This window comes from Brassica napus, chromosome C1 (genome assembly GCF_020379485.1).
Source record: "Brassica napus cultivar Da-Ae chromosome C1, Da-Ae, whole genome shotgun sequence".
NCBI classification, from domain to species: Eukaryota; Viridiplantae; Streptophyta; class Magnoliopsida; order Brassicales; family Brassicaceae; genus Brassica; species Brassica napus.
The window spans coordinates 43,938,296-43,964,224 of record NC_063444.1 but is presented as its reverse complement, the minus strand read 5'-3'; the positions used below and the strand labels follow the sequence as shown (position 1 = coordinate 43,964,224).

The window sequence follows — 25,929 nt, the reverse complement described above, 5'->3', positions numbered from 1 at the left end:
ATTAGATGGATTCAACGAGAGCCATCTGATCAACACTGGTGCAATCTTGGAGGGTGCCATTAGCCGCCCTTATGTATGTGTTCCTTACACAAACATTCTAATGCCCCCACACAACAATATACTAATCATTTTGCCTGCGAGTGAGTTCTATAGTGATGTGGTTTGGGCCATTAGAATGCAAAATGGGCCTATGGAAGAACGAAAAAAACTAATCTTGGAGTTGCCGAAACAGAGCTGACCCACTAAGACGGAAAGTTCCAGACTTTTATTCTTTTTCTTTCCCCGACGAAACTATAATTCATTCCTGATCATCGTGTGATATAGTAAAAACCCTAAACCCTTTGAAGCCCCTCTTTGTCTGAATCTACTTCTCTGCCAGCGAAAATGTACAGAGTGCTGTCAAAGTTATCTTCTTCAATTGGGTACGTTTCACTCACTGACCTTATTCTGTTAACTTAACACTCTTGTCGATCAAATTCGAACTGATCTTTCTGGGTTTAATTGTCTTGCAGCTCCTCTACTTCCCGGAAACTGGTGAGTCTCCTGAACTTACTATAGATCTTATTTCAAGTTTGATTACCGCATTCCTGTTTGCAATCGAGATACTGCTAGAAATGTTGCATCAGTGATGCAATGAAACAAAAAGTTAGGGATTTGCATCTTAAAGTTTCTACCTTTAAGCTTCTACAATTTGCAAACGCTCTCTGTTTTAGTCGGTCCAAATGATGTTGAAGATCTTCTAGGTTCTAGCTTCAGTTATTTAATAAATGTATGTTTTGGTGTTCTCTCTTACCATGGAAGGTTTCTGGAAGGATAATAAGCAGCAGAAACTATGTGGCTAAGGACATCAGTTTTGGGGTTGGGGCTCGTGCTGCTATGTTGCAAGGTGTATCCGAGGTTGCTGAAGCTGTCAAAGTAACCATGGGCCCAAAGGTAGTTTATATTATTTCTTTTTTTTTTTCAGAAGGTTCATATCATCAATGCAGTGCAAATATCTTTATTGGTTTAGGGAAGGAATGTGATAATTGAGAGCAGTTATGGCGCACCAAAGATCACAAAGGATGGTGTCACCGTGGCCAAAAGCATTTCATTTGAGTCAAAAGCTAAGAACATGGGTGCTGAGCTCGTTAAACAGGTCGCTAATGCCACTAACAAGGTTGCTGGAGATGGTAAATTGACTTGATTCCCTCTCTTGATTCAGTTAAATATCTTGGATACGTTTTTACTACTTGAAAAAATGCAGAGACAGTCTTAATTTCTGTTTGCTTTCTTTTGTGTTGTAAAGGTACCACTTGTGCGACTGTTTTGACTCAGGCGATACTCACCGAAGGTTGCAAGTCGGTGGCTGCTGGTGTGAATGTGATGGATTTGCGTAGTGGCATAAACATGGCAATTGATGCGGTTGTCTCTGATTTGAAAAGCAGAGCTGTTATGATCAGCACCCCAGAAGAGATCACACAGGTGAATTTAAAATCAGGTTCATTGTCATGATTATAACCAGAAGTTGATCTCTTACTGCCATGGCATTTGTTATTTTGACAGGTTGCTACTATATCTGCAAACGGAGAGCGTGAGATTGGGGAATTAATTGCAAGAGCCATGGAGAAAGTTGGAAAGGAAGGAGTTATCACTGTTGCTGTAAGCTTTTTGCTCTCTCATGCCTTGCTATTAGATCAGATAATGATTGACTTATCGCTATATATCTCATCATCGTTTCTTAAACTACTCAGGATGGGAATACTTTAGAGAACGAGCTAGAAGTAGTGGAAGGAATGAAGCTAGCCAGAGGTTACATCTCTCCTTACTTCATCACAGATGAGAAGACTCAGAAATGCGTAAGTTCATCATATCTTTCTCTTTGGTCTGATATGTGAAGGCAAGGAATGGTTTTTAGACTAAATATGCTTTTTTTTTTCCAGGAGCTTGAGAATCCCATCATCCTCATTCACGAGAAGAAGGTTTCAGACATGAACTCGCTGTTGAAAGTTCTAGAGGCAGCTGTGAAGGTAATACCTTCCCTTGATTACCTATTATTAGAATTTTTCTATTAAAAAGTGCCGCTCACTTGTTTCTCTTATCGATTGTGGTTGTGCAGAGCAGCAGGCCACTTCTTGTTGTAGCAGAAGATGTAGAGAGTGATGCATTAGCTATGCTGATTCTCAACAAGCATCATGCTGGGCTTAAGGTTTGCGCTATCAAGGCTCCAGGTTTTGGTGACAACAGGAAAGCAAGCTTAGATGATCTTGCAGTTCTTACTGGTGCAGAGGTAAAAGTGTCTCAAGAAACAACATGTACTTATGTTTGTCTCACGTTTGTTTTTTTTTTTCATTTTCTAACTCAAGTGGTTTATACACAGGTTATCTCTGAGGAGCGTGGTCTAACTCTTGACAAAATTCGTCCTGAATTACTTGGAACTGCGAAGAAGGTAAGAGGAGAAAATATATGTATTAGAGTTTCTGCTTTAGATCCGAATCTAATAAGAAGTTTTTTTCAATAAGGTCACTATCTCTCGTGATGATACTCTCATCCTGCACGGTGGTGGCGACAAGAAGCTGATAGAAGAAAGATGTGAAGAGGTAATATGAATGTTTCTTACACTGTCTCTTTCATGAATTTTGCTCATTGTATTACAGTAAAAGCTAATTCATTTCATCCTCATGCTGAACAGTTAAGGTCAGCAAACGAGAAGAGCACATCCACATTTGATAAAGAGAAAACGCAAGAACGACTCTCAAAACTATCAGGTGGTGTTGCAGTCTTCAAGGTTAGTCAATCACTCATCAATCAGTTTTTTTTAAACTCTTTACATGGTGAAGTAGCTGATGTATGTCTGGTTCTTACATTAGGTGGGAGGAGCAAGTGAAGCTGAAGTTGGGGAAAGAAAAGACAGAGTCACTGATGCTTTGAATGCTACAAGAGCAGCCGTAGAAGAAGGCATCATACCTGGTAAGTAAATACTGTTATCTGTTTCTCTCTATACTTCCTCTAATTGCTTCTTTCATGTTGCTTTTAGGTGGTGGTGTGGCTCTGCTATACGCTACAAAGGCTTTAGACAACCTTGAAACTCAAAACGAGGATCAAAGAAGAGGTGTTCAGATAGTTCAGAATGCTCTCAAGGTTTTAATCTCTTAACTTCTTCCAATGAAAAACCTTTTTAGTCCAAAAACTGTGAAACCGTGACAAAGAAGTTTGTGATTTTGTACAGGCTCCTGCATTGACAATAGCTGCAAATGCTGGTTACGATGGTTCTTTAGTGGTCGGCAAGTTATTAGAGCAAGACGATTGCAATTTCGGTTTCGATGCTTCTAAAGGTGGGAGTGAGATTGTCTTTTTTTGAACATCCCAAAAGCGCAAACTTCATCAGACTCTGAATGTTTTCTGTCTTTTTTTTTTGTTTTGTGTAGGTTCGTATGTTGATATGGTGAAAGCTGGAATCATAGACCCGGTTAAGGTTATCAAAACCGCCTTAACCGATGCTGCTAGGTAAGAAGAGAGAGTCTCCAAAACTCTTAACTGTTCTTGTTTCTTTAGAAGTAAAACTAAGTTATGATTCATGGTGTGTTTGTTTCTTGTATCGCAGCGTTTCTTTGCTATTGACAACAACAGAGGCCTCAGTGCTTGTGAAGGCAGAGGAGAAAACTCAAAAGCATGTCCCTGATATGGCTGGTATGGGCATGTGATGTGTCGCCCTTCTCTACAAAATAACATTCAAAGCTCTCTCTTTTTGATGTTTTGTTTGTTTCCTTTACAAAGTTGTTAACTTTCTTCGATTTAAATTGGTTACAAAGTTGCAAACTTTCTTTGATCTAAATTAGTTGCAAAGTTGTAAACTTTATTCGATTTAAAGTGGTGGGTCATTTAGTTATAAACTTTGTGGAGTGAAAACCATCCTGTGGTGGTCGTGTATATCGAAGATTTGATTTTAAAACAAGCAAAGCAACAGACTGTTTTTTGTTTTAATTTCATTCAGAACCTCTGTTTCCACTGGAGTTTAAAGCCCAACCGTTTTAATCAAAGCAAGGATATGTACTTCATTGGTTGACAGCATCTTCCCGACCATGAGAACTGCAACAATGACCACGACACCATGTCGGATTGTTTTAAGCGTATATTATTTCAAAACTGAACGAACGAACTATTGTAAAATCACACATTGTAAAGAAACGAAACCCAGAAGAAGAAAACGCAGGAAACGCTAAAACTGAAACACAGAAGAACAGATGAAGAAGAAACCGATTTGAAAAAAAAAGATCAAAAAAATTTGGACCATTTCTCGATTTGTGCGTGTCATCCTTGCGCAGGGGCCATGCTAATCTTCTCTGTATCGTTCCAATTTTATCGGATGTCCCCGAAGGGACAATCATCTTAGTGACTCCAAAGGCAAGATGATGGAGGCTCTGATACCAAATTATTTTCGAGTTTTGTATTTGTTTTTTCTGCTATTCAGAGACGAAGTCTCAACAGAAGGGTTAGATAACCAAATTATACAAACTCGCTTAAGTCTTATTATTCATCGATGCCTTATGCATCTTTTTATATTACAACGGAGACATTACTAAAGATAAGAAGATAAGATCGAAATCTTATCTCGGCCAATAAAAAGAAAAAGATAAGATTACATTATTGATTTTTCTAAGTGGTTACGAGTGGTTGCCGACCTATTTTCCTCACATGTTTATTGCCTTTGTCGGTGTTGCTTCGTCTTCTATTATTGGATCATCACTAGAGTCTTCTTGGGCCTTTTCTTCTTGGGCTTCCTCGGATTTGTCTGTACAGATCGAGCATTTGTGTTTTTCGTTGATCTTGTCCTGTAGCTGGCTTTGAATGAGTAGTCTACACATTGTTTGATGATATTGCAGACTTTTGATGATCCCATTGTCCCATATTTTGTAGACTATCGGGCCTATAATTTCTTGGATGTCGAATTCTTTGGTTGATTTGGTGAGTAAAAGTGTTGAGTCGGATTTGTAGTTGAGTCGGAAGAAGTCGTTCATGTAGACAAGTTTTCTGAGTATTCCTATGGTTAATTCAGCATCGACTAGAACCAGGTCGTCTTCATCGTAGTGAATGTTTGCTGCACCATCTTTGGTTGGATATTGCTCGTTACTAATCCCCATTATTATTAATTTGATTGCTGGGCAGCTTAATCCTGTTTGGTTGAGTTCTGGGTGGTTGCTATAATACTGAAGAAATACTTCCTTTCCTTTAGCATATCCTGAAAAATACCTTGAAATAGCTGTTTTTAATCCGATCGGGAAGTGTTTTAGTTGGTAATCGGGTTTTCGTATATAAAGGGTTTCTATAAGTCCATATTCATGGAGGTTTTTTGTAAGTATTGGGTCTGCTTCGGGAAGTACCACTGCTTTTGGGCCAAGGCCTTGATGGTTTTTTGGGTATATATGTTTGTAGATGGTTTTTTCTGGGTAGGTATTTATTTCTTCGAAGTATTCGAGAAATTTTTCCTTGGTTAGTTTTATTTGTTCAAGGATGGCTTGGGTAGTGTCTATTTTGGCAATGGTAGGAATTTTTCCGATAGGAGTGAGTCTGGTTACGGGTTGTAGCTGAGTTCGTCCTCCTCCAAGAAGAAGTTGATCCTTGAAAGAAGTGGCTATTCCTTTTGTTTCTGAGCCGAGTCGTCGAGTGCCTGTTTTGCGTCTTCAAGGTTGCCATAGCTTTTATGAGTGATATTTCTCCCTGTGATAAATTGTGCGGCCTTATGCCATTCATCGTATATTCCACGCATTGGGCCGTTGAAGATAACATAATATTTATGTGGTTTTTTAGTAGCTGGGCTTGTAGGCTGGCTTTCTGGTAATATTATTGTTTCACTGTTTTGGGTTTGATTTTTTAGTGTTTGGACAGTTGCTTCAAGTTGGGTAATTTCGTCTTGGAGTTTTTGGAGGTTGTCTTTTTTCTGTTTGATAGTATTTTCCATCATCTTTATCACTGAGTCCATGGTTCCTGTCAAATATTGCCAAAGTGGCTAATTATTGTCCGAAGACTGTTTGTTTTGTTGATAATCTTTACCAATTATCGATGGTTGATCTTTTATCCTCAAGATCATGAGTTATTTATTAAAATATTTAATAAATTGAATCAGTCTTTCGACTGTTGATTTCGATATTCTCGTGTAAGAGAATCTGCTATAGAATTGAGTTCTCCTTTTATGTAGACTGGTATATATGAATATTGAGATAATTGCATTTGCCATCGAATAAGCCTTCCCTGATTATAGTTTGCTTTTATATTATACTTCTGAAATCCTATTAAATATTTTGAATCAGTTCTTAGGTAAAAGGTTATTGGTCTTAAATCTATTTGCCATTTTTTAAAAGCTTTTATAGCTGCTAATGTCTCTAGTTCATGGATTGGGTAATTTTGTTGAGTTGCTGTAAATGTTCCACTATTATATTTAACTAGTTTTTCTTGTTTTAGACTTGTTATCTGAGTAATCGATTCTTTTAATTTTTCTGGTTTCTCTAAGGCTCTATTAGTTAAAGCTGTAAGAGTTGCTCCCCAATGTGTAATGCATGCGTCTGTTGACACTATTAGAATGTCATTATCAGTCGGGTTATATAATTCTGGTAAATTTTTACACATTTCTTTTAATTTTTTTACTGTTTGACTGTCTTTTTCTTCCCACTTCCATGGTACCTTTTCTGATATTTTTTCTTGTAATGATTTTCGTTCTTTAGCTAGATTTTTAAAGAAACCTTGTTCTGATAAATAGTTAAGATTTCCTAAGAATCTTTGAATTTGTTTTCTGTCTTCTAGTTTATTTGGAAACTCATAAATTTTTTCTAATATATGTTTTTGTGCGGATATTTTTCCTTCGCTAGTTATTTCTAACCCTAAGAATTCAATTTTTGTTTTTAATATCTGTGCTTTCTTTTTACTTAATACTACTCCTTTCTCTTTACATCTTTCTAGTATTTTATAGACTTTTTCTAAATGGTCATTTTCATCATTTTTTGTGAATATTATAATATCATCAATATATACTGAACTAAATTCTTCATATCCAATCAAATTGTTATCCATAAATTGTTGAAAAATCCCTGGTGCTTGTTTTAAACCAAAAGGTAAAACATTCCATTCAAAATGTTTTTGAGGTGGACAAGTAAATGCCGTTAGTGGTTTTGTATTTTCATGGAGACGTATTTGCCAATATCCTGATTTTGCATCTAATGCGGAGAAAAATTTTGCTCCCCTAAGTTTTTTAATTAGAAATTCTTTTCGTGGTAGGTTTTGAGCGTTTCCAATAGTTGCTTCATTAATTTTTCTATAGTCTATTACCATTCTTCGTTTTCCTCGTTTTTGCTCGTTATGGTTATTAACATAAAAGGCTGGTGACGAATGAGGACTATAACTTTCTCTTATCAGTCCTTTGCTAAGTAATAACTTTGTTTCTTCTTTAAATTCATTTACGTCCTGTTCAGTATATGTCATTTTGTAGTTTACTCTAATTTCTTTATTTGGGTCTTTTAGTTTTATTTCTATTAAAAGATTATTTGTATTTTTTATGTCTAATGGATCTTCACTGCAAACCTCGTCAAGTTTATCTGTTACCATTTTATTGCTTATTATTTTTAATATTACATTATTTATGTTATTTATTATTAATAATCTTTTTGAATTATATATAGGTATTTTTATTTCTTCCTTCTTCTGGTTCTTTAGTTTTGGACATGTAAGTGTTATATGTTTTAGATGTTGACAAAAAGGTCTGTATAATTTTAGAAAGTTGTTCCCTAGTAAAAAGGGTAGTCCTGTATCGTGTTTGTATATGCTTGGAATAATAAATATTTTGTTCATTATTTTTATTTTTATTAGGAATGCTGCATATTTTAATTCATGTTGACTTTTATCTGCAACTGTAATTTTAATTGGTTTTGGTAACTTTTTCCATGTTTCCTTGCTCAACATTTTTTCTTGAGCAATACAAAGGGTTGCTCCTGAATCTATATATGCTAGGGTTTGTTTCTTAGTTTCTTCGATTTCTATTTTTATGAATGTACTATTCGGATTCATCTGATGATCTATTATAACTGGATTCTGATGATTCTGAATCAGTAATGATTTTATAACAGTATTCTATTTCGCTATCTGATGATTCAATGGGTTCTAGCCCTATTTGATTTGCCAAATTTAAGTATTTAATCTCTTTTTTATAGTTTTTTCTTTTTGGGCATTCATTAGCATAATGTCCAATTTCTTGACATAACCAACATTTGCAATTTTTCTTTCCCTGCGGACAATATTTTTTATCAAATTTTTTCTTAAAATATTTTTTATTTTTATATTTATCATTCCATCTCTTTTTTTGTGGTTTATAATATTTATTATTGTATTTAAATCTTCTTTTATTATAACTCTTATAATATTTTGGTTTATATTTTCTACGTTTTTTATATTTCTCTGGTTCACAGCCAAATCTTTGTGGTATATCTTCATATTTATCGCAGCATAGGTTAAATGGTCTTTTCGATTTTTTAAGTTCTTGTTTTTGAATACATAAATTTCTTATATAGTCTCTTAATGATTTTATTATTCCTCCTAAGGAGTTTGCTACTAATCCTTCTGTTTTATTTTCTTTAAATTTCTTGCTAATGGTTTCGTTAAATGGTTGAGGTAATTTTTGGATAAATATATCCATGTATTTTTCGTAATCTTCATGAGGTAGTTGATAATAATATGATTCATACTGACATATAAATTCGTTTAGATAGCATATATCACATATCTCTATATTATTTAATACATGCCTTACCTTCATTATTTGATCTTCATCTTCATTAGTTTGTACATTTCCTAAGAGATTTAATCCTCCGAGGAATTGTTGATTAAGCGTTTCGACAATCGCTATTAGGATATCATTATGCGTTCTGTAAGTATTAATTGGCATTTTCCCGGTGTCTTTTAAACTAGCTAAAAAGGTAAAAACCATTCCTGTGGTTCTATATATGAGTAGATTTAGATAACTTTCTGCATTTAATTTTGAAATTGATTCATCAAGTTGTAATTGTATTTGATGTTCAGCAACCCAAGTGTGAAGTCTAGCTTTTCCTTCTTGTTGTTGTACACAATCTAGATCAAGAAGGTCGTCTCTCATTTCTTTTGGTTTAAATTGTTTATATTTTTCGTATTTTTCATATTTATCATCTATTGTTTTAAAATATCCTTTTTTATTTTTAATCTTTTCAATCTCATTTTTTGATTTTTCTTCTTTATTTAATTTTTCTTCTGGCTTTAACCCACTACCCCCCTCTTCAAGAGGATGCAAGAGCTTCTTATCGGGTTCATCTTCTGAGGAGTTGTCAATAATTACTTCATTCTCTTCCATAACTGGATTATCTAGTAATGTTATCTGTTTCATCATTTCTCTTAATTCATCCATACTTTCATTTATATTACTCATCTTCCTACTCTTATTATACTAGTTGCAGCTACTGGTTGTCGAAAATCTTTATTTTTTATAAAATATTTTTCTAATTCTTCTATAGTTATGCATTTATGTTTTTCTGACTCCTCTAATCTATGTTTAAGCTCACCTAGTTCTTCTACTTGTCTATCATTTAATTGCTTGTAGTTGTTTATATTTTCTTTGAGTTTTTCATTTGTTTGTTGCATCTTATTTAAATCATTGTTTAGTTTTTCTTCTATATTTTGTATTTTTTCAAGTATTATTTTTATTTGATCGCCAATTTTTTCAGTCATAATTTTTCAGTGAGTTTATTCATTATTTTAGTTAAATTACTTACTGTTTTTAATAAATCATCTAATTCCTGTAATCTATCAAGTTCATCTAAAATTTTTATTTCACTTTTTATATCATCAAGACTTTCTTGTATCTTAATTTGATTTATTGATATGTTACTCAACATTTCGGTATGATTATTTAAAACTCCACATATGATTCGTAGTGAATGACTAATCTTTTGTTCTTCTTTTATGTTTGCTCCTAAATTATATTCAGTATTTTCTGCCATATTTCTTTGTATTGGTATAATTCTTTCTTTATATGGTATTCCTGGTATAGAATATAATTCTGGATGATGCTCTACAGTTTGTTCCATAATTTTATCCATTTTTATAACTTTTGATATTCTTCTATTATTTTGATTTTGTTTAAATTAATATTAATTATATCTTTTTCCATCTTGTTGAAATTGGTTGCTCTTCCATTATTTTTATTTATGATTTTACATATTTCAGTAAAATATTTGCTTCTTTTGTCTGTGACTTCTTTAGATTTTTCTTTGTCTCTTGCCTTTTTTATTTGGGACGTTTGCATTTTTTGTCTAATTTTTACTAAAGTCTATTATCTAAGTCCATAAGGGAATTTTCTAATCTATTTAGTTTGATATTTATTGTTTCTAATTCTTTTTCTCGATGATTATTACTTACTCTTGTTGCACTCGTGCTTGGTTCAATAAATCTTTCATTCGAGTTTCTTGGTTTAGAAACAGATGGTCTCCGTTCAATCAGTCTTTTGTCCCTTTTAGTTATCGCCTGATTTGGTTTTTCTAGTTTAATAATTGGACTAAATAAGTTGTCAATATGTATCCCTTCAGAATTGGCATTATAACTTACACTATGGGATGAATTACTTAGTGCGTAATTTATTTTATATGATATTGAAAACGGGTGATTTCCTTCTTTGAATAAATCAATTCTTTTGAAGTCATAATTTACTAGCATGGATTTATCAAGGTCGCTGTCTAATAAAGATAAAGTTGTTTGGAGAGTAACATCAAATTTTACTTTTCCAAATTTTAGATTGCATGCTCCAGAGGCTATTATTTTATCTTGATCATCATTTATTCTATCATCTATTAATTCAAGGTCCATAGGGGTATCTATGCTTTCTCGAAATAATCCTTTTATTATTATCTGAATAGTATTTATATTTATATATTTTATTGAGGATTTTATTTTGGAATCTTTAATCTTCTTTAATCGTTCATTTATTTGTTCTTTATTGACTAATGATAAGGCGACTGTGCCAGCTGCCTCATCTATTGGAATAGGTACTTCACCCATCATAATTCCATAGAAAATATTATTTTTCCTAAATATTTTTGCAAAAGGATTATTTTTATTTTTAAAATTAGTTTTTTCTGATATATCAAAATTCTCTTTTTCAATTAGAGACCTATCGATCAATATATCTTGAAAGAAACTTTTTTCGTTATCAATGTTTTTTATTACTTCCATTGTTTGGTTATCAAGTGTTTCGAGGGCCATAAGTTAATAGAATTACTCAAAATAGCTCTGATTTAAAGTTGAATTAGATTCGTACCCGTCATTTAGTGGATGATGGAGGCTCTGATACCCAGAAAATTGAATTACTCGAACGAACTATTGTAAAATCACACATTGTAAAGAAACGAAACCCAGAAGAAGAAAACGCAGGAAACGCTAAAACTGAAACACAGAAGAACAGATGAAGAAGAAACCGATTTGAAAAAAAAAGATCAAAAACAATTTGGACCATTTCTCGATTTGTGCGTGTCATCCTTGCGCAGGGGCCATGCTAATCTTCTCTGTATCGTTCCAATTTTATCGGATGTCCCCGAAGGGACAATCATCTTAGTGACTCCATAGCTATATAAACACAGCTTCTTTTCCTAGTCTCAGCGATGTGGGACTGCTCAAGTCGTTAGTTAAAAGCTTTAATGGGCCTAATGCTCTATATTTGTATGTTATGCGTTTTAGATGGGCCAATTTATGACAATGCCTTTCTTTTAGATTTTTCATGGGCTTATTTTTATTTATTATTCAACGATCTTATTTCACAATCCTATATGTGTAGCTAGGGCTGTTAAATATGGAAAACCAAACCGTACCGAACCGAACCAAACCGAAATATGGTTTAGATTTGGTATATACCATACAAACCGAATGAATATGATTTTTAAAAAACCGTAGGATTTGGATATGGTTCGGTATATAACCGATAAAACCGAATATACCGAATAAAACCGATCAAAAAATAGAAACATGTAAATATGTATATATTTTATAACAACGTATGAAAATCATAAGTTAATTTTTTTGCTAATAACTATTACCATATTTTTTACAGTAATAAACTAGTCCTGATTTGTAAAACACTTGAACTATAATTAAATAACAATTCATCGCAAACATGCTTCTTATTTTCTTAGTCTTCTTTTGATCTTTTTTGCTTTAATTTAGACACTTTGATGAACGCTAAATATGAAAGAATATAATAACTTATTTTTGTGCTTCGTGCTTTTGTTTTATTTTTTTGTTTTTTATTTTTATTATAAAAATTTTGAGCTTTGATTTTAATTATAGATTTGATTATTTTATTAGATGATAGAAACATTTTTTATTTTTGTTTTTTTATTTAAACTTATAATATTTTTTAATAAATGAATGTGTTGACAACAAGACTCTAAAATTCATATAATATGATCCCAAAATAAAGAATTATGTTTTTTGGTATAAAACCGAATAAACCGAAAACCGACGGTATATAAACCGAACCGAACCGAAGCAAATATGGATTTAGAATGGTAGTTATATTTTACTAACCGAAATACCGAAAAACCGAAAAAACCGAACCGAAACCGAACCGATATCCGGATTGAACACCCCTATGTGTAGCAGTAACTGAAGGTTGGTATTTCAATAAGGCCATCATCAATTTCCATGAGAAAACTAACGCAGAAACAAGATTTTCACCTTCTTTGCTCGAGCCACCTCTGTGATTCTTCCAGCTTTAGCTTCTGTCCATCAACAGTCTGAAAAACACAAGATTCATATAATTCTCACATTAGCCACAAGCCAGTCTAGCCCTGAGGCCATGAGATTTGAAACATTACGGATTGAGGATAGATTATTAATACGTATACATATTAGTCATTTAAAATTTGAGGGCTGAGGTTAATGTTTCGTCCTGCTATGTCACCAGCTTCATATTAAACATATTCTCAAATTGGCTCCCACTCTAAGTTCTTATCTTAATACGCATTGGCCAGAGAGATGAGAAAACTTTTTTTTTTTTTTTTGAACATCAGAGATAAGAAAATAAAACAAAGAACCAATTACCACATAATCATGACAGACCATGAAGAATAGAACTTGCTGGTTTTTGTATAGAAGAATATATATATAGTGCACGTTATCTTTGAAAAGTTTGATAAAGAAGCCCTTGTGAATTAAAGTGAGAGGAATGTAATTAAACTGATGATAAAAGTTAATAATTGAGAGTAATTAACATCCGGATCCGTGGCGCAATGGTAGCGCGTCTGACTCCAGATCACAAGGTTGCGTGTTCGATGCAAGTCGGGTTCAAAATCCTGAACATTGTATCCGGAATTTTTTATGTGTTGCCTTTTTGCTGCATTGCGTCTGATATTCCTAATTTCCTATTTAGCTTAACCGAGGAATTCAAATCCGGTTTGATTCAATAAATTTTTCTCATCTCTCTACTTGCTCATGAACTCTTACATTAAAGAGAAATTGCACTCCCTGTACAAACATAACCTCGTAATTTGCAGGGATGGAAATTGACCTTTTTGGATGATGTGTTTTTTTAATGACACTTTTACCCTTATATTGATATATCACAGTGAAAATGTTTTTTTCAATAAAAAACACTATAATCGATATATGTTTTGTTTCTGAAATAAAAAAATTGTTCATCTCTCTTCTTTCACATTTACATTGTTTACATCGAAAAAGAGAGATGATGAACAGCTCCCTCTCTCTCTCTCTCTCTCTCTCTCTCTCTCTCTCTCTCTCTCTCTCTCTCTCTCTCTCTCTCTCTCTCTCTCTCTCTCTCTCTCTCTCTTTCTCTCTCTCTCGCTTTTCTCTTCATCCTCCTCCCTTCATCTTCCATGACCTCTTCATCTAAATCCCCTTGTTTCCATCGACTGGTGTTGCCCATTCCTCAGTTGGGTCGTCCCATCGAAGTTCTCTGAGAATATCTCACGAGAGGTTCCATACTCACAGAGCTTGTGTCTCCGCCTCCGATTGTGTTCCTCCTTATCACCACTGGTTGCCTGAATGGTCAGAGATACTCAAATCTCAAAAGGATGAGTCTTCACCAGATCGCTCTTCTTGCTGAAAACTGGAATTAAATACCTTTTGGCTGGTAGTATGTTATGTTTTAAATTCGAAAGTTTTTTGTTGTTTTCAGTTTTAATTGATATCGTCAGATTCCGATTGAAGCTTTACTTGATGAGGAGTGTTAATGACGACCATGATTTTGTTGTACATACATGGTAAATTTTGAGAGAACCTTTTATTATCAGAAACAGTGTTAGCCGGATAAATATAATAGAAAACAATTTTTTTTAATGGAGTAAAACTTTTATCATCCGGTTACCATCTTTTTGTTTTATTAGAGTTAAACGAACAAATTGGAACATAGCCATTCTTAGCTCAATCATACATAACTATATTTTAAATATTATCCGTTTACGAATTGACATAACCATCAACAGATCCGATAGCCGGTAATTTTAACTCAAAACATTAGCCAATATGTAAAGTATCCGGATAAATCACAATATAATCATGCTAATTTATGATAATATAAAAAAAATCACATTTAACCGTGTTAATTTACATATCAACTATATGATTTGATATTTATTAGCCGGCTAAAACAAGTCAAAATAAAATCAAGGAAAATAAATACAAAAACATATATTTGTTAACCGGCTAAAATAACTTAATAGCTAGAAACATATACATATTAGCCGGCTAAAATAAGTCAAAATAAAATCAAGGAAAATAAATACAAAAACATATATTTGTTAACCGGCTAAATTAACTTAATAGCTAGAAACATATACATATTAGCCGGCTAAAATAACAAATATACTGCGTGAAAAGATTTGACTCAAATACATAAAAATATATTTGGTAGCGGGCTAAACTAACAAATACGTAAATATTAATAATTCATGTTAGCTGGCTAATTATTATATTATCTTTGCGCAATGAACGATTTTCATGGAGAGTACGGTCTTCTTGTTGTGCCGTCCTTGTGAAGATTTTGGTGTCGACGAGCTTGTGTTAGGCATGTCGGTTCTCAGGGACATCTCCCTCTTAGACGTGAAGCTCTTCTTGGCCTGTAGATTTTAGAGTTTGTGCGCGGCATATAGGATTCGTGTGACGGCGAGGAGCAGCTGAACTTTACAGAGGAAGTTTGAGAATTGGCTCTCTTGTAGATTCCGGTGGTCGGGGCGCGGAGCAACTCCGGGGATAACTCTTTTGCTGAAGACTAATCATGGATAGATCGATGTCCTGTTTCAAACACACCGGCTGCCGAGAAGCTGCGATACCCATTCGCGTTCGTCGAAGCATTCACGTTCGTCGAAGCTGGAGCAATAGCTCTTTTGTCTTCTTTCCCTCGCTCTAGTCTTCTCCTTAAATCTTGATGTGCTTATGCTTGTTCTTTTATGTTGAATCTACTTGTCTAGGGTTTTGATGTTTCTTTGATTTCTCCTGGTACCATAATGTATATAAATGTATGCTTTTGCTAATGTCCCTTTATCAGAAAGAAATAATTTAATTTTGTTTCTTTAAAAAAGAGAGAGAGATACAAGTGATAGGGTTATCAGTGTATTTTCATACCCACCGGTGCTGGGCTCCACCACTTTTTTTTATTCTTGCAAATTTATTGTATATTTTCTGCGCAAATTGCTCTACATTAATCACATCTAACAACTGCTATGATTTAAGTTGACACCCGGTTTGATTATATCACAATTCATACGTTCACATACACGCAATGGCGTCAGTTCTGTAAAACATGGAGTCAACTAAGCACTAGATACTTTTAACCAGTGGCTCTTTCCTTTTTCTCCATAGATCAGGACAATACACCCATCATCATTATATAGATCACCACCATCTTCATCACTTTGTATGTAAAATATAATTGATAAGAAGCTAAGGCAAAGTTAGTTAGATGAACCTAAGGCAGCCCTGATATTTAGGGGGGCCTATTGGAAATAAAATTTGTGTGGAATCTGAAAATTTTTAAAGTTCAAAGATTTTTAAAAGTTAAGTAGATTTGATGAATTATTGCCATATGTATTGCATGAATTGTCATTGATTATGATTGAATAACATGAATTTCCATATATGTTTTTCTTTCCAGATTTATCTTTCAATAAAAATACTTAATTTTTATTTTATTTCAAGAAATATAGTTATTTGATGTTAAAATAATTTTTTTTTATTGTTTAATATTTGAATTTGTCTTGTTTGATTTTTGTTTAAAGTTTTCTAAGGTCAACCTATGATTTTTTCATGATTCTTGATTATGTTATCTTTAATAATTTTTTTATCTTAAAATTTCTTTTTACAATTATCTTTCACATGACAACAAAAATGTAATACACAACTTTTTGTGTTTGTATATTTGTGTTTTTTGTTACATAGATTCTAAGAATCTTATGAGTATAGAAGATATTTATAAAGTTAAGTGTTATGAGCAAAACTAGAGATAATTTATGTCTTAATAACAAGAGAGTTTACTAAAATTAAAAAATCAATAAAAACTAAGCTTTTTGAATAACAAAAGATTTTATATAGAATTTAAAAGTCCATAAACCAATAACAAATGATTCTAACAAGATTGTAAGAATACATAAACCAATAACAATAGAATCTCTAAATTTTATAACTCCTTCAAAATTTAACCACCAATAACCCCCTTAGTATTTTGTATGTATGAAATTAACTGATTGGTAACAAAGTTGTAATTTTTTTTACAAGCATTACTGTATATAACGTAACGATTTGTAAAAGTTATTTTTTCACATGCAAACAAAAACAAATAAGTTAATAGTGATTGTGGGATCACTTCATTAAAACCAGACAAAAAGCAAACCTTACAAATGCCACACTCATCATGACATTGACAAATTCATGGGTCCTTGTGTATTTGACACCTTTTACATCTATACTTTTTTTTTTACTTTACTGTTATTTTGGACAACATAAAAGATCTGGTCTTGTAGTATATAATTCATTTGCTTAAATTCATAAAAATAAATAAATCAAAAGGTCATATGAATACACCTCTCAGTAAGCAACCATTTGTGATCTTATGCTAGCTATACACTCTAAATAACTAACTAGTAGTTAGACCAACCGCAATGGGGGTCCATGACTGCCTCTTAGCATTAATCCTTAGGTTAGTTTTAATATAATAATAGTTATTATGTTAATTTAGCTAATGATTTCTCCGTCGGGAATGAGTTTAAGGAGTTGTTCCTTGTGTACGTGGCAACGTTTGAGTGTAACGGGTTCGGTTTGGGCTTGGGTTGGGTTTAGAAAAATTAGGTCATTCTCGACCGAGACCGAAAAAAAAGAGCTCTCGACGATTAGGCGATAGCGCGGCGATTTCTCTCCATCGGCTTCACGAAGGTAAATCGAAGCCTAAACTTGTATATTTGTTCGATTTCGATCAGTTTTCATCTTGTTTCCTCTCAATTAAGGGTTCAGGAATGGGGTTTCAATCGATTTGCGGTTACGATTGAAATTAGGGTTTCAAAAAGATTTGGGGTTAAATCGATTTGGGGTTAAAATCGAGTATGGGCTATTGTAGAAAGGGTTTCGAAACGATTTTGGTTTCAATCGGAATCGGATACGTTTTTTGTCTTATACGGTTTCGAAACGATTTTGGTTTCAAGCTCAAGCGGATCTTCTCTTTTTTCTTAACGGTTTCAAAACCTTTTAGGTTTATATGTGTTCGCTTTCAATCGGTTGTAAATGATTTGTCATTTTTTTCAATCCATATGAGAAATTATTGTTCTTTAAGTATGTTCTTTCAATCGGTCCTTGCTTTCGTTGCTATAAGTTATTGTTCTTTAACTATGTTCTTTCATCATTTGTCTCAGGTTAACGAAAATGGGACAAGATTACAGCTACATCCAGCCTTCTTCATCATCAAACTCTCTAGACATGACCTCCCTTCTTGAAGCAGAAGCTCAGCTGTACACGGATGTAGAGCCGGATCAGTTCGCACCTCAACCAGAAGCTGATGATGGAATCCCGAGGACATGCTACTGTGGAGCTCAGCCTGTTGTCGGAATATCTTACACTCCTAAAGATCCCTACAAAAGGTACTTCACGTGCGACAATGTCGATGATGGGGATTGCCACAGGGGATTGCCACATTTGGAAATGATGGGATGTGGCCGTTACGGAGGAGATGTGTGAGTTTCAGAGACAACTCCAGCAGCTTAAGGATCAATCTTTTGAGTGTGACCAGAAGCTGGTTAAGCTACAGAAAACCGTCTGTGAGCTAAAGAAGAAATCAGCGACTACAAATGGCTTTGCATTGGCAGTTTGTGTAGTATAAAGTAGTCGTCATGCTTGTCTTTAGTTTCCTATCTCGTTCATCAAAACTTATTTCCTTTAGGTTTCTATCTCTTTATTGTATCTTCACGTTTCCTCGGCGAGGTTGTAATATTTTGGTACCAAGTCTTTGTAACATCAACCTGCTACAACAAGAAGTTGCATATTTTGCTTCGATTTATAACACAAGTACTACTAGCTCTTCTCTTTAACTTCAACAAGTTTAGGTAACACTTGCTCTTCTCTTTAACTTCAACAAGTTTCAATTTTAGAAACATATCACTTATACAACTTGTGTAAATAATAGAAATTGATATAGAAACTTGAAAAAAGATTAGAATTGCTATAGAGACTTGAAATTTTTATTTTTTTTAAAAAATAAGTTATAGAAACCACTTTTAAAATTGATTAAAAGATTAGAATTGCTATAGAAACTTGAAAAAAATTAAAAAAAACAAATAACTTATAATGTTCAATATTATTGGTTTCAAGGAGGGATACCTAAAAATGTCATCATCTTCATCCGATGAAGTCGAAGCAAGACTGGAAGAAATTTTCGACGAAATCGTCGAAGATACATACAATGACATAGTCGAGTCCCAAACGAATAAGCAAAGGAGACGTGCTTATATAGAACGAAACCGTGAAGCAAGACACGACCGTTTATGGAATGATTACTTCAGCGAGGATTCGACATTCCCGGCACATTTATTCAGGCGCCGTTTCCGCATGAATAAGGAATTATTCTTGCGTATTGTCCATGGCCTCGCAGAGAACGTTCCTTTCTTTCGACAAAGAAGAGATGCGACCGGGAGGTTTGGTCTTTCTCCACTACAAAAATGTACGGCAGCTATTCGTTAGCTAGCTTATGGTTCTGCGGCTGACACGGTAGACTAATATCTCCGACTTGGTGAAAGCACGACACTTTCTTGTTTACACCATTTCACCGACGGAATAATACAGTTATTCGGAGATGGGTATCTACGAAGACCCACACCAGAGGATCTTCAACGACTCCTCGATATTGGAGAGAAACGCGGGTTTCCTGGGATGGTAGGAAGCATTGACTGTATGCATTGGGAGTGGAAGAATTGTCTAACCGCTTGGAAAGGACAGTACGCACGTGGATCAGGAAAACCGACAATTGTCTTAGAGGCTGTGGCTTCACAAGATCTTTGGATATGGCACGCTTTTTTTGGTCCTCCAGGTACCTTAAACGATATTAATGTCCTCGATCGGTCTCCTGTATTTGATGACATTTTCCAAGGCCGAGCTCCCAGGTTAGAGTATGTGGTCAACGGACACATGTATAAGTTGGCGTATTATCTCACAGACGGTATATAACCCAAATGGTCGACCTTTATCCAATCTATCTTGCACCCTCAAGGTCCTAAAGCAGAGTTATTTGCTAGACTTCAAGAAGCAACCCGAAAAGATGTAGAACGGGCTTTTGGAGTTTTGCAAGCTCGATTTGCGATTGTGAAAAACCCGGCTCTTTCATTGGACAAAGAAAAGATAGGGAAGATTATGAGAGCATGTATCATACTACACAATATGATAGTCGAAAATGAACGAGATGGATACATTCAGTACGATATATCTGAATTTGAAGAAGACGGCACGAGAAGTTCACGGGTACATACCGACACGCCTACAAATATCGCTAATATGCTTGGCATTCGGGATGATGTTCACGATAAGCGTTTACATCAACGATTGAAAAATGATTTGATTGAAAGTATTTGGAACAAATTTGGTGATTGAAGATTATTAATAAATATTGCATCCTTCTATTGAATCATGTTATAAATAAAAAAAATTAATTTCACTTTTTTTATAAAATATAATTTTTTATTAGTAAGGATTCCAAAAGTGAGACTCACCATTGGACTCACATATTTGATTAGGTCCTTAACTATTAAAAAAAAAGTAAAATAAGCCTAAAGACTCCATGGTGAGCCTCACCATTGCAGATTCTCTTAACCGATGACTACTATCTAATGGATCTTATTGAGCCTGAATTTTCGTTACATTTATCTCGCTAATTATTACCCTTTCTACTACTTCTATCATGTGATTCCAGTGAAATATTAATTTATAATCTTAGTCTTGTTGTAAATTATGTCACTAAAATCAAATTATAGTTTTGCCCCAATATATATAACAAATGCATAAATATTTTAAAATTTTGTCAAAGGGTTGTCATATTGTATTGTTGGTTTTGAATTTTACAATTTACAGAAGATACCAAAAGCATTAATGTTATATAGCTATCATAAGTAATAAATTTGTCAAAACATCTGTCACATCAGCCTTGTGGAAAAACAAGAAGACTATTGTGAAATATAAGTCGAGAGATGTAATTGTTTATTTGTTCGTTTGGAAAATAGAAACGAGAGAGAGAATGACTATATTCTTGGATTCTTCATTATTATTCAAACCATACAAAGAGCAACTATTTATAGTAGTCTAAAGTCGGTTCATCAAACCGACTATTAACTAAAAGACAAAAGAGGAGAAAAACATTATCCCTCAAATAGATAATCATCCTCTATATTATCTTTAACACTCCCCCTTGATTATCTATTACGTATTACGTAATGTCTCGTTAAAAACCTAGTCATGAAAAAATCCATTGGGACAAAAACCATGACAAGGGAAAAAGAGTACACTGTCCGTAATCTCCCCCTGAGAATAGTGGACCTAGCTTTTTCTTCAAAGGTCACGCAAATGCCGCATTCCGATACCGTAGATGTGTTTTCGGAATGTTGTAGTTGGAAGAGCTTTGGTGAACAAGTCAGCCGGATTTTCACATGACCGTACATACTCGATGTCCACTTCTTTATTTTTCTCGAGCTCCCTTATGTACGAGAAAAATATTGGAGGGATGTGCTTTGTTCTGTCGCTCTTAATGTAGCCTTCCTTGAGTTGAGCAACACAAGCCGAATTGTCTTCAAATATTTTCGTCGGCTCTTTCTCATTGACTATTCCGCTTGCTTCTTGTATGTGTGACTCATTGATCGAAGCCACACACATTCTCGACATGCTTCGTGAAGCGCAATAGTTTCAGCATGATTTGAAGAAGTCGCAACCAGAGTTTGTTTCTGGGACCGCCAAGAGATCGCGGTTCCACCAATTGTAAAAATGTAGCCGGTTTGCGATCGAGCCTTATGAGGATCTGATAAGTATCCTGCATCTGCAAAACCAACCATACCAAACTCGGGTTTTCTAAAATACATTAACCCTAAATCAATTGTACCTTGGAGGTAACGGAATACATGCTTTATTCCGTCCCAGTGCCTGCGAGTAGGAGCAGAACTATATCTCGCCAATAGATTAGTAGCAAAAGCTATATCTGGTCTGGTACAGTTTGCAAGATATAACAGCCCACCGATAGCACTCATATAAGGTACTTCTGGACCTAATATTTCTCGCTATCTTCGCAGGGCCTAAAAGGATCACTCTCAACATTGAGAGATCTACCAATCATTGGAGTACTCAAAGGAGTCGCTTTGTCCATACGAAAGCGTTTCAATAACCTTTTCGTATAGTTTGATTGATGCACAAATATCCCTTCTCGGAGATGCTCTATCTGGAGCCCAAGACAAAACTTTGTCTTGCCGAGATCTTTCATTTCGAACTCCTCTTTCATATGAGTTCGAGCATCATCAACCTCCTTTTGAGTTCCAATTATGTTCAGGTCATCTACATATACAGCAATGATTACAAAGCCAGATGACGATTTTTTTATAAAAACGCATGGACATATCGCATTATTCACATATCCTTTACTCAAAAGATATTCACTTAAGCGATTGTACCACATGCGTCCGGATTGCTTTAATCCGTAAAGTGATCGCTGTAACTTGACCGAACAAATCTCCCTGGATTTTTCTTTCAATGCTTCAGGCATTTTCAATCCCTCAGGGAGCTTCATATATATATCGTTATCCAACGATCCATACAAATATGCAGTCACAACGTCCATGAGATGCATTTCAAGATTTTTAGACGCCGTTAGGCTCATCAAAAATCTAAACGTAATTGCATCCATTATCGGGGAATACGTTTCCTCAAAATCAATTCCCGGTCTCTGAGAAAAACCTTGGGCAACTAATCGGGCTTTATATCGTGTTACTTCATTTTTCTCATTTACTTTTCTCACGAATACCCACTTATACCCAACAGGATTTACGTTCTCAGGCGTTATGACTATAGGTCCAAAGACATTTCTTTTATTTAGGGAGAGTAATTCAATTTGAATGGCCTTCTTCCACTCCTCCCAATCATGTCTTTTCTGACATTCCAAAATGGACCTTGGATCGGGATCATCATTTTCATGATCGATCTCTTTGGACACAGAAAAGGAGAACATTCCATCAACATCTTTTATCTTATTTCTGATCCATAACTTTTCATCTCGGGCGTAGTTGATGGAAATCTCATACTTTTCTGTTCCCTTCTCGTCATCTGGATCATCTTTATCTATGCCTTCTTTCAGACATTTTTCAGTATCAGGTTCTTCTGGAACCTTTCTATTTATGTCTTCTTTCAGACATCTTTCAATATCAGGTTCTTCTAGAACCTTACTTTGTTCATCCAATTTCTTTTTCTTTCGGGGATTTTTATCTTTAGAACCCGCTGGCCTCCCCCTCTTTAACTGAACCCTAGGTTCATTCATTTTATTTCCATCAGTTTGTTCTTTAGGAACATCAACTCTTGATGGAACATTTTCAGCGGGTATACATGACTTCGTCACCCTTCTTGTATCTGTGAACGCATCTGGTAACTGGTTTGCCAAATTATGCAAATGCACAATTTTCTGAACTTCCAGTTCTCTTTGATTCGTAGGGGGATCAAGGTGTAACAACGACGGTGTACACCATGTAATCTCTTGAGGAATTTTACCAATTCCTCCCCCTAACGCTGGAAATTCATCCTCATTAAAATGGCAATCGGCAAACCTTGCCGTAAACATATCACCAGTTACTGGTTCCAGATATCTTATTATACTTGGTGACGTATAACCCACATATATTCCCAATCTCCTTTGTGGGCCCATTTTTGTTCTTTGTGGCGGAGCTATCGGAACATAGACCGCACACCCAAAGACACGGAGATGGGATACATCTGGCTCTTGCCCAGATGCCAATTGTAATGGGGAGTACTTATGATATGCACTCGGTCTTAACCGAACCAGTGCAGCCGCATGCAATATAGCATGTCCCCATACAGAAATTGGGAGCTTCGTTCTCAAGACTAACGGTCTTGCAATCAACTGCAACCGTTTTATCAATGACTCGGCCATGCCATTTTGTGTATGCACATGGGGAACTGGATGCTCCACATCAATCCCCATTGACATACAATAATCATCAAAGGCTTGTGATGTAAATTCACCAGCATTATCAAGCCTTACTTTCTTAATGGCATACTCTGAGAACTGCGTTCTCAGCTTTATTATCTGGGCAATGAACTTTGCGAAAGCCGTATTTCGTGTCGTCAAAAGAGACACACTTGACCATCTACTAGATGCGTCAATCAATACCATGAAATACTTAAATGGCCCGCACGGTGGGTGGATCGGCCCACATATATCACCATGTATTCTTTCTAAAAACATTGGTGATTCATTGCCTACTTTTGCTGGTGATGGCCGAGTTATAAGTTTTCCTTGAGAACATGCATTACATGTAAATTCGCCCGTTTGCAAAAATTTTCCGTTTTTCAACGGATGGCCATTCGAATTTTGCACTATCTTTCTCATCATGACTGAACCAGGATGTCCTAGCCTCTCATGCCAAATTTTAAATGTATCAGTAAACTTCATGTTTACCACGGCATAGGACTCAGTCATGGTTATTTTCGTACAATATAGTCCAGAGGATAACATTCTTAACTCTTCCAATATATGTTTCCTCTCGGACTTAATGCAAAGAAATTCAATGCCATCTTTACTCATAGTCTCAATATGATATCCATTTCTTCGGATATCCTTAAAACTTAACAAGTTTCTATGAGACTCGGGGGAATACAATGCATCACTTATTTCAAATATTGTTCCCCCTGGCATTGAAAATTTCGCTCTTCCAGAGCCCATAATAATCTTTGCATTACCAGATATTGTACTTACGCTTCCAGCGTAATCTTTTATTTTGAGACTGGAGAAATATTTCTTATCTTTAATTATCGTGTGCGTTGACGCACTATCTGCCAAACACAGATCTCCATCCATAGTCTCAAAGTTTGGCATTTTCTGAATATAAAATATTCATAAAACATATATTATCAAACATGACAAACATAACATATATCTTACAACAAAAGATATAGATACTATAATACAGTCTATTTATATCACATCGATCTACATCACTCATCGATACTCTCTGGCTCAACCAGAAAGTCTGATACGTCGAGATGAGTATCATCGTTTAAACCATGAAAGGATGGCCCAGGTTCATCAGAGATGAAGTTTGTTTCACCTCTTCCTTTCTCTTTTCCCTTTTGGGATTCTCTATACAGATCGGCTAAATGTTTTGGCGTACGACAGTTACGTACCCAATGACCTTTCATGCCGCATCTATAGCAAACCTTTCCTGTTTGCCTTTTATCATCCTGGCCCTTTTCATTCCTTTCATTTTCGTGGAAGTCTTTATTATTTCTTTCATCATAGGGACGGAATCTTCTTCCTCGTCCTCTTCCACGACCATGATAACGGTTTCCACCACGTCCACGACCTCGTCCTCTTCTATTATCATAACTGGATGATGCAACATTCGCTTCAGGGAATGGAGCAGATCCAGTGGGACGAGCTTGATGGTTTAAAGTCACGAGTTGATTATTCTGCTCCGCTACAAGGAGGACTTGCATCAACTCCGAGTAACGGGTATATCCATTCACCCGGTACTGTTGCTGCAGGATTACATTTTCAGGATGGAACGTGGAGAGAGTTTTCTCGATCATATCATAATCACTTATTTTCTCTCCACATAACATCATCCTCGAAGTAATTCCGAACATCGCGGAATTAAACTCACTAACACTTTTGTAATCCTGGAACCGGAGATGGATCCACTCGTGTTTAGCTTTCGGTAAGATCACATATTTCTGGTGATCGAACCTCTCTTTTAAAGATTTCCAGAGGTCACAAGGATCCTCTTTCGTAATATATTCATCCTTTAAACCATCATGGATGTGGTGTCGTAAGAATATCATGGCTTTAGCCTTTTTCTCATCCGACACCGTTTTTGAACTATCGATGGTTTCCAAAAGCCCGTTTCCTCTCAGGTGCATCTTTGCACCCACTGCCCAGGTCATATAATTATTTCCCGTAATATCCAGGGCATTAATTTCGAGCTTTGTCAAATTCGACATGATAACTGTATTCATAGAATAATATTATAAATATAGTAAAAATGGGAATTTAAATGCATAATTTAAATGCAAAAATTAAAGACATAAAATAAAAGCATAAACTTAAATTGCATAAATTTAAATTGCAGAAATTTAAATAGCATAAATAAAATCGGGAGGCTCAGCCTACCACATGATCCGAGGAGTCATAGACTACCA

General features: G+C 35.0%; 2 protein-coding genes, 1 long non-coding RNA gene and 2 other non-coding genes across 5 annotated transcripts; 1 reads left to right on the top strand and 4 right to left on the bottom strand.

Moving 5' to 3' along the window:
- Window positions 1-232: 232 nt before the first annotated feature.
- LOC125580922 (chaperonin CPN60-like 2, mitochondrial) lies at window positions 233-4,239 on the top strand. Its single transcript, XM_048746212.1, has 17 exons — window positions 233-422; window positions 513-534; window positions 802-933; window positions 1,010-1,169; window positions 1,286-1,461; window positions 1,543-1,638; window positions 1,731-1,835; window positions 1,920-2,006; window positions 2,096-2,266; window positions 2,357-2,425; window positions 2,499-2,576; window positions 2,669-2,764; window positions 2,847-2,946; window positions 3,014-3,117; window positions 3,206-3,311; window positions 3,405-3,483; window positions 3,581-4,239. The coding sequence occupies exons 1-17, from the start codon at window positions 385-387 to the stop codon at window positions 3,678-3,680; spliced, it is 1,719 nt and encodes a 572-aa protein (XP_048602169.1). The 5' UTR covers window positions 233-384; the 3' UTR covers window positions 3,681-4,239.
- LOC106389158 lies at window positions 3,812-5,613 on the bottom strand. Its single transcript, XR_001277978.3, has 2 exons — window positions 4,268-5,613; window positions 3,812-4,065 (listed from the first exon to the last, which is right to left on the bottom strand). It is a non-coding gene; the product is annotated as an uncharacterized LOC106389158 (long non-coding RNA).
- Window positions 4,256-4,358, bottom strand: LOC125581202. The gene has a single exon (XR_007318909.1). It is a non-coding gene; the product is annotated as a U6 spliceosomal RNA (small nuclear RNA).
- A 5,869-nt stretch (window positions 5,614-11,482) lies between the features above and the next one.
- LOC125581213 lies at window positions 11,483-11,585 on the bottom strand. The gene has a single exon (XR_007318917.1). It is a non-coding gene; the product is annotated as a U6 spliceosomal RNA (small nuclear RNA).
- Window positions 11,586-24,726: 13,141 nt separating this feature from the next.
- Window positions 24,727-25,650, bottom strand: LOC111201794. Its single transcript, XM_022694123.2, has 2 exons — window positions 25,065-25,650; window positions 24,727-24,884 (listed from the first exon to the last, which is right to left on the bottom strand). The coding sequence occupies exons 1-2, from the start codon at window positions 25,648-25,650 to the stop codon at window positions 24,727-24,729; spliced, it is 744 nt and encodes a 247-aa protein (XP_022549844.1).
- Window positions 25,651-25,929: the final 279 nt, after the last annotated feature.

Bases quoted from the DNA above. Each gene is read 5' to 3' on its own strand.
- LOC125580922 (XM_048746212.1), top strand. From the start codon at position 385: ATGTACAGAGTGCTGTCAAAGTTATCTTCTTCAATTGG. The intron at 535-801 runs GTGAGTCTCCTG...TTACCATGGAAG, and splicing joins CCTCTACTTCCCGGAAACTG to GTTTCTGGAAGGATAATAAG. The intron at 3,118-3,205 runs GTTTTAATCTCT...GATTTTGTACAG, and splicing joins TAGTTCAGAATGCTCTCAAG to GCTCCTGCATTGACAATAGC.
- LOC111201794 (XM_022694123.2), bottom strand. From the start codon at position 25,650: ATGCACCTGAGAGGAAACGGGCTTTTGGAAACCATCGATAGTTCAAAA. The intron at 24,885-25,064 runs GTCGTGGAAGAG...CAAAACATTTAG, and splicing joins TGGTGGAAACCGTTATCATG to CCGATCTGTATAGAGAATCC.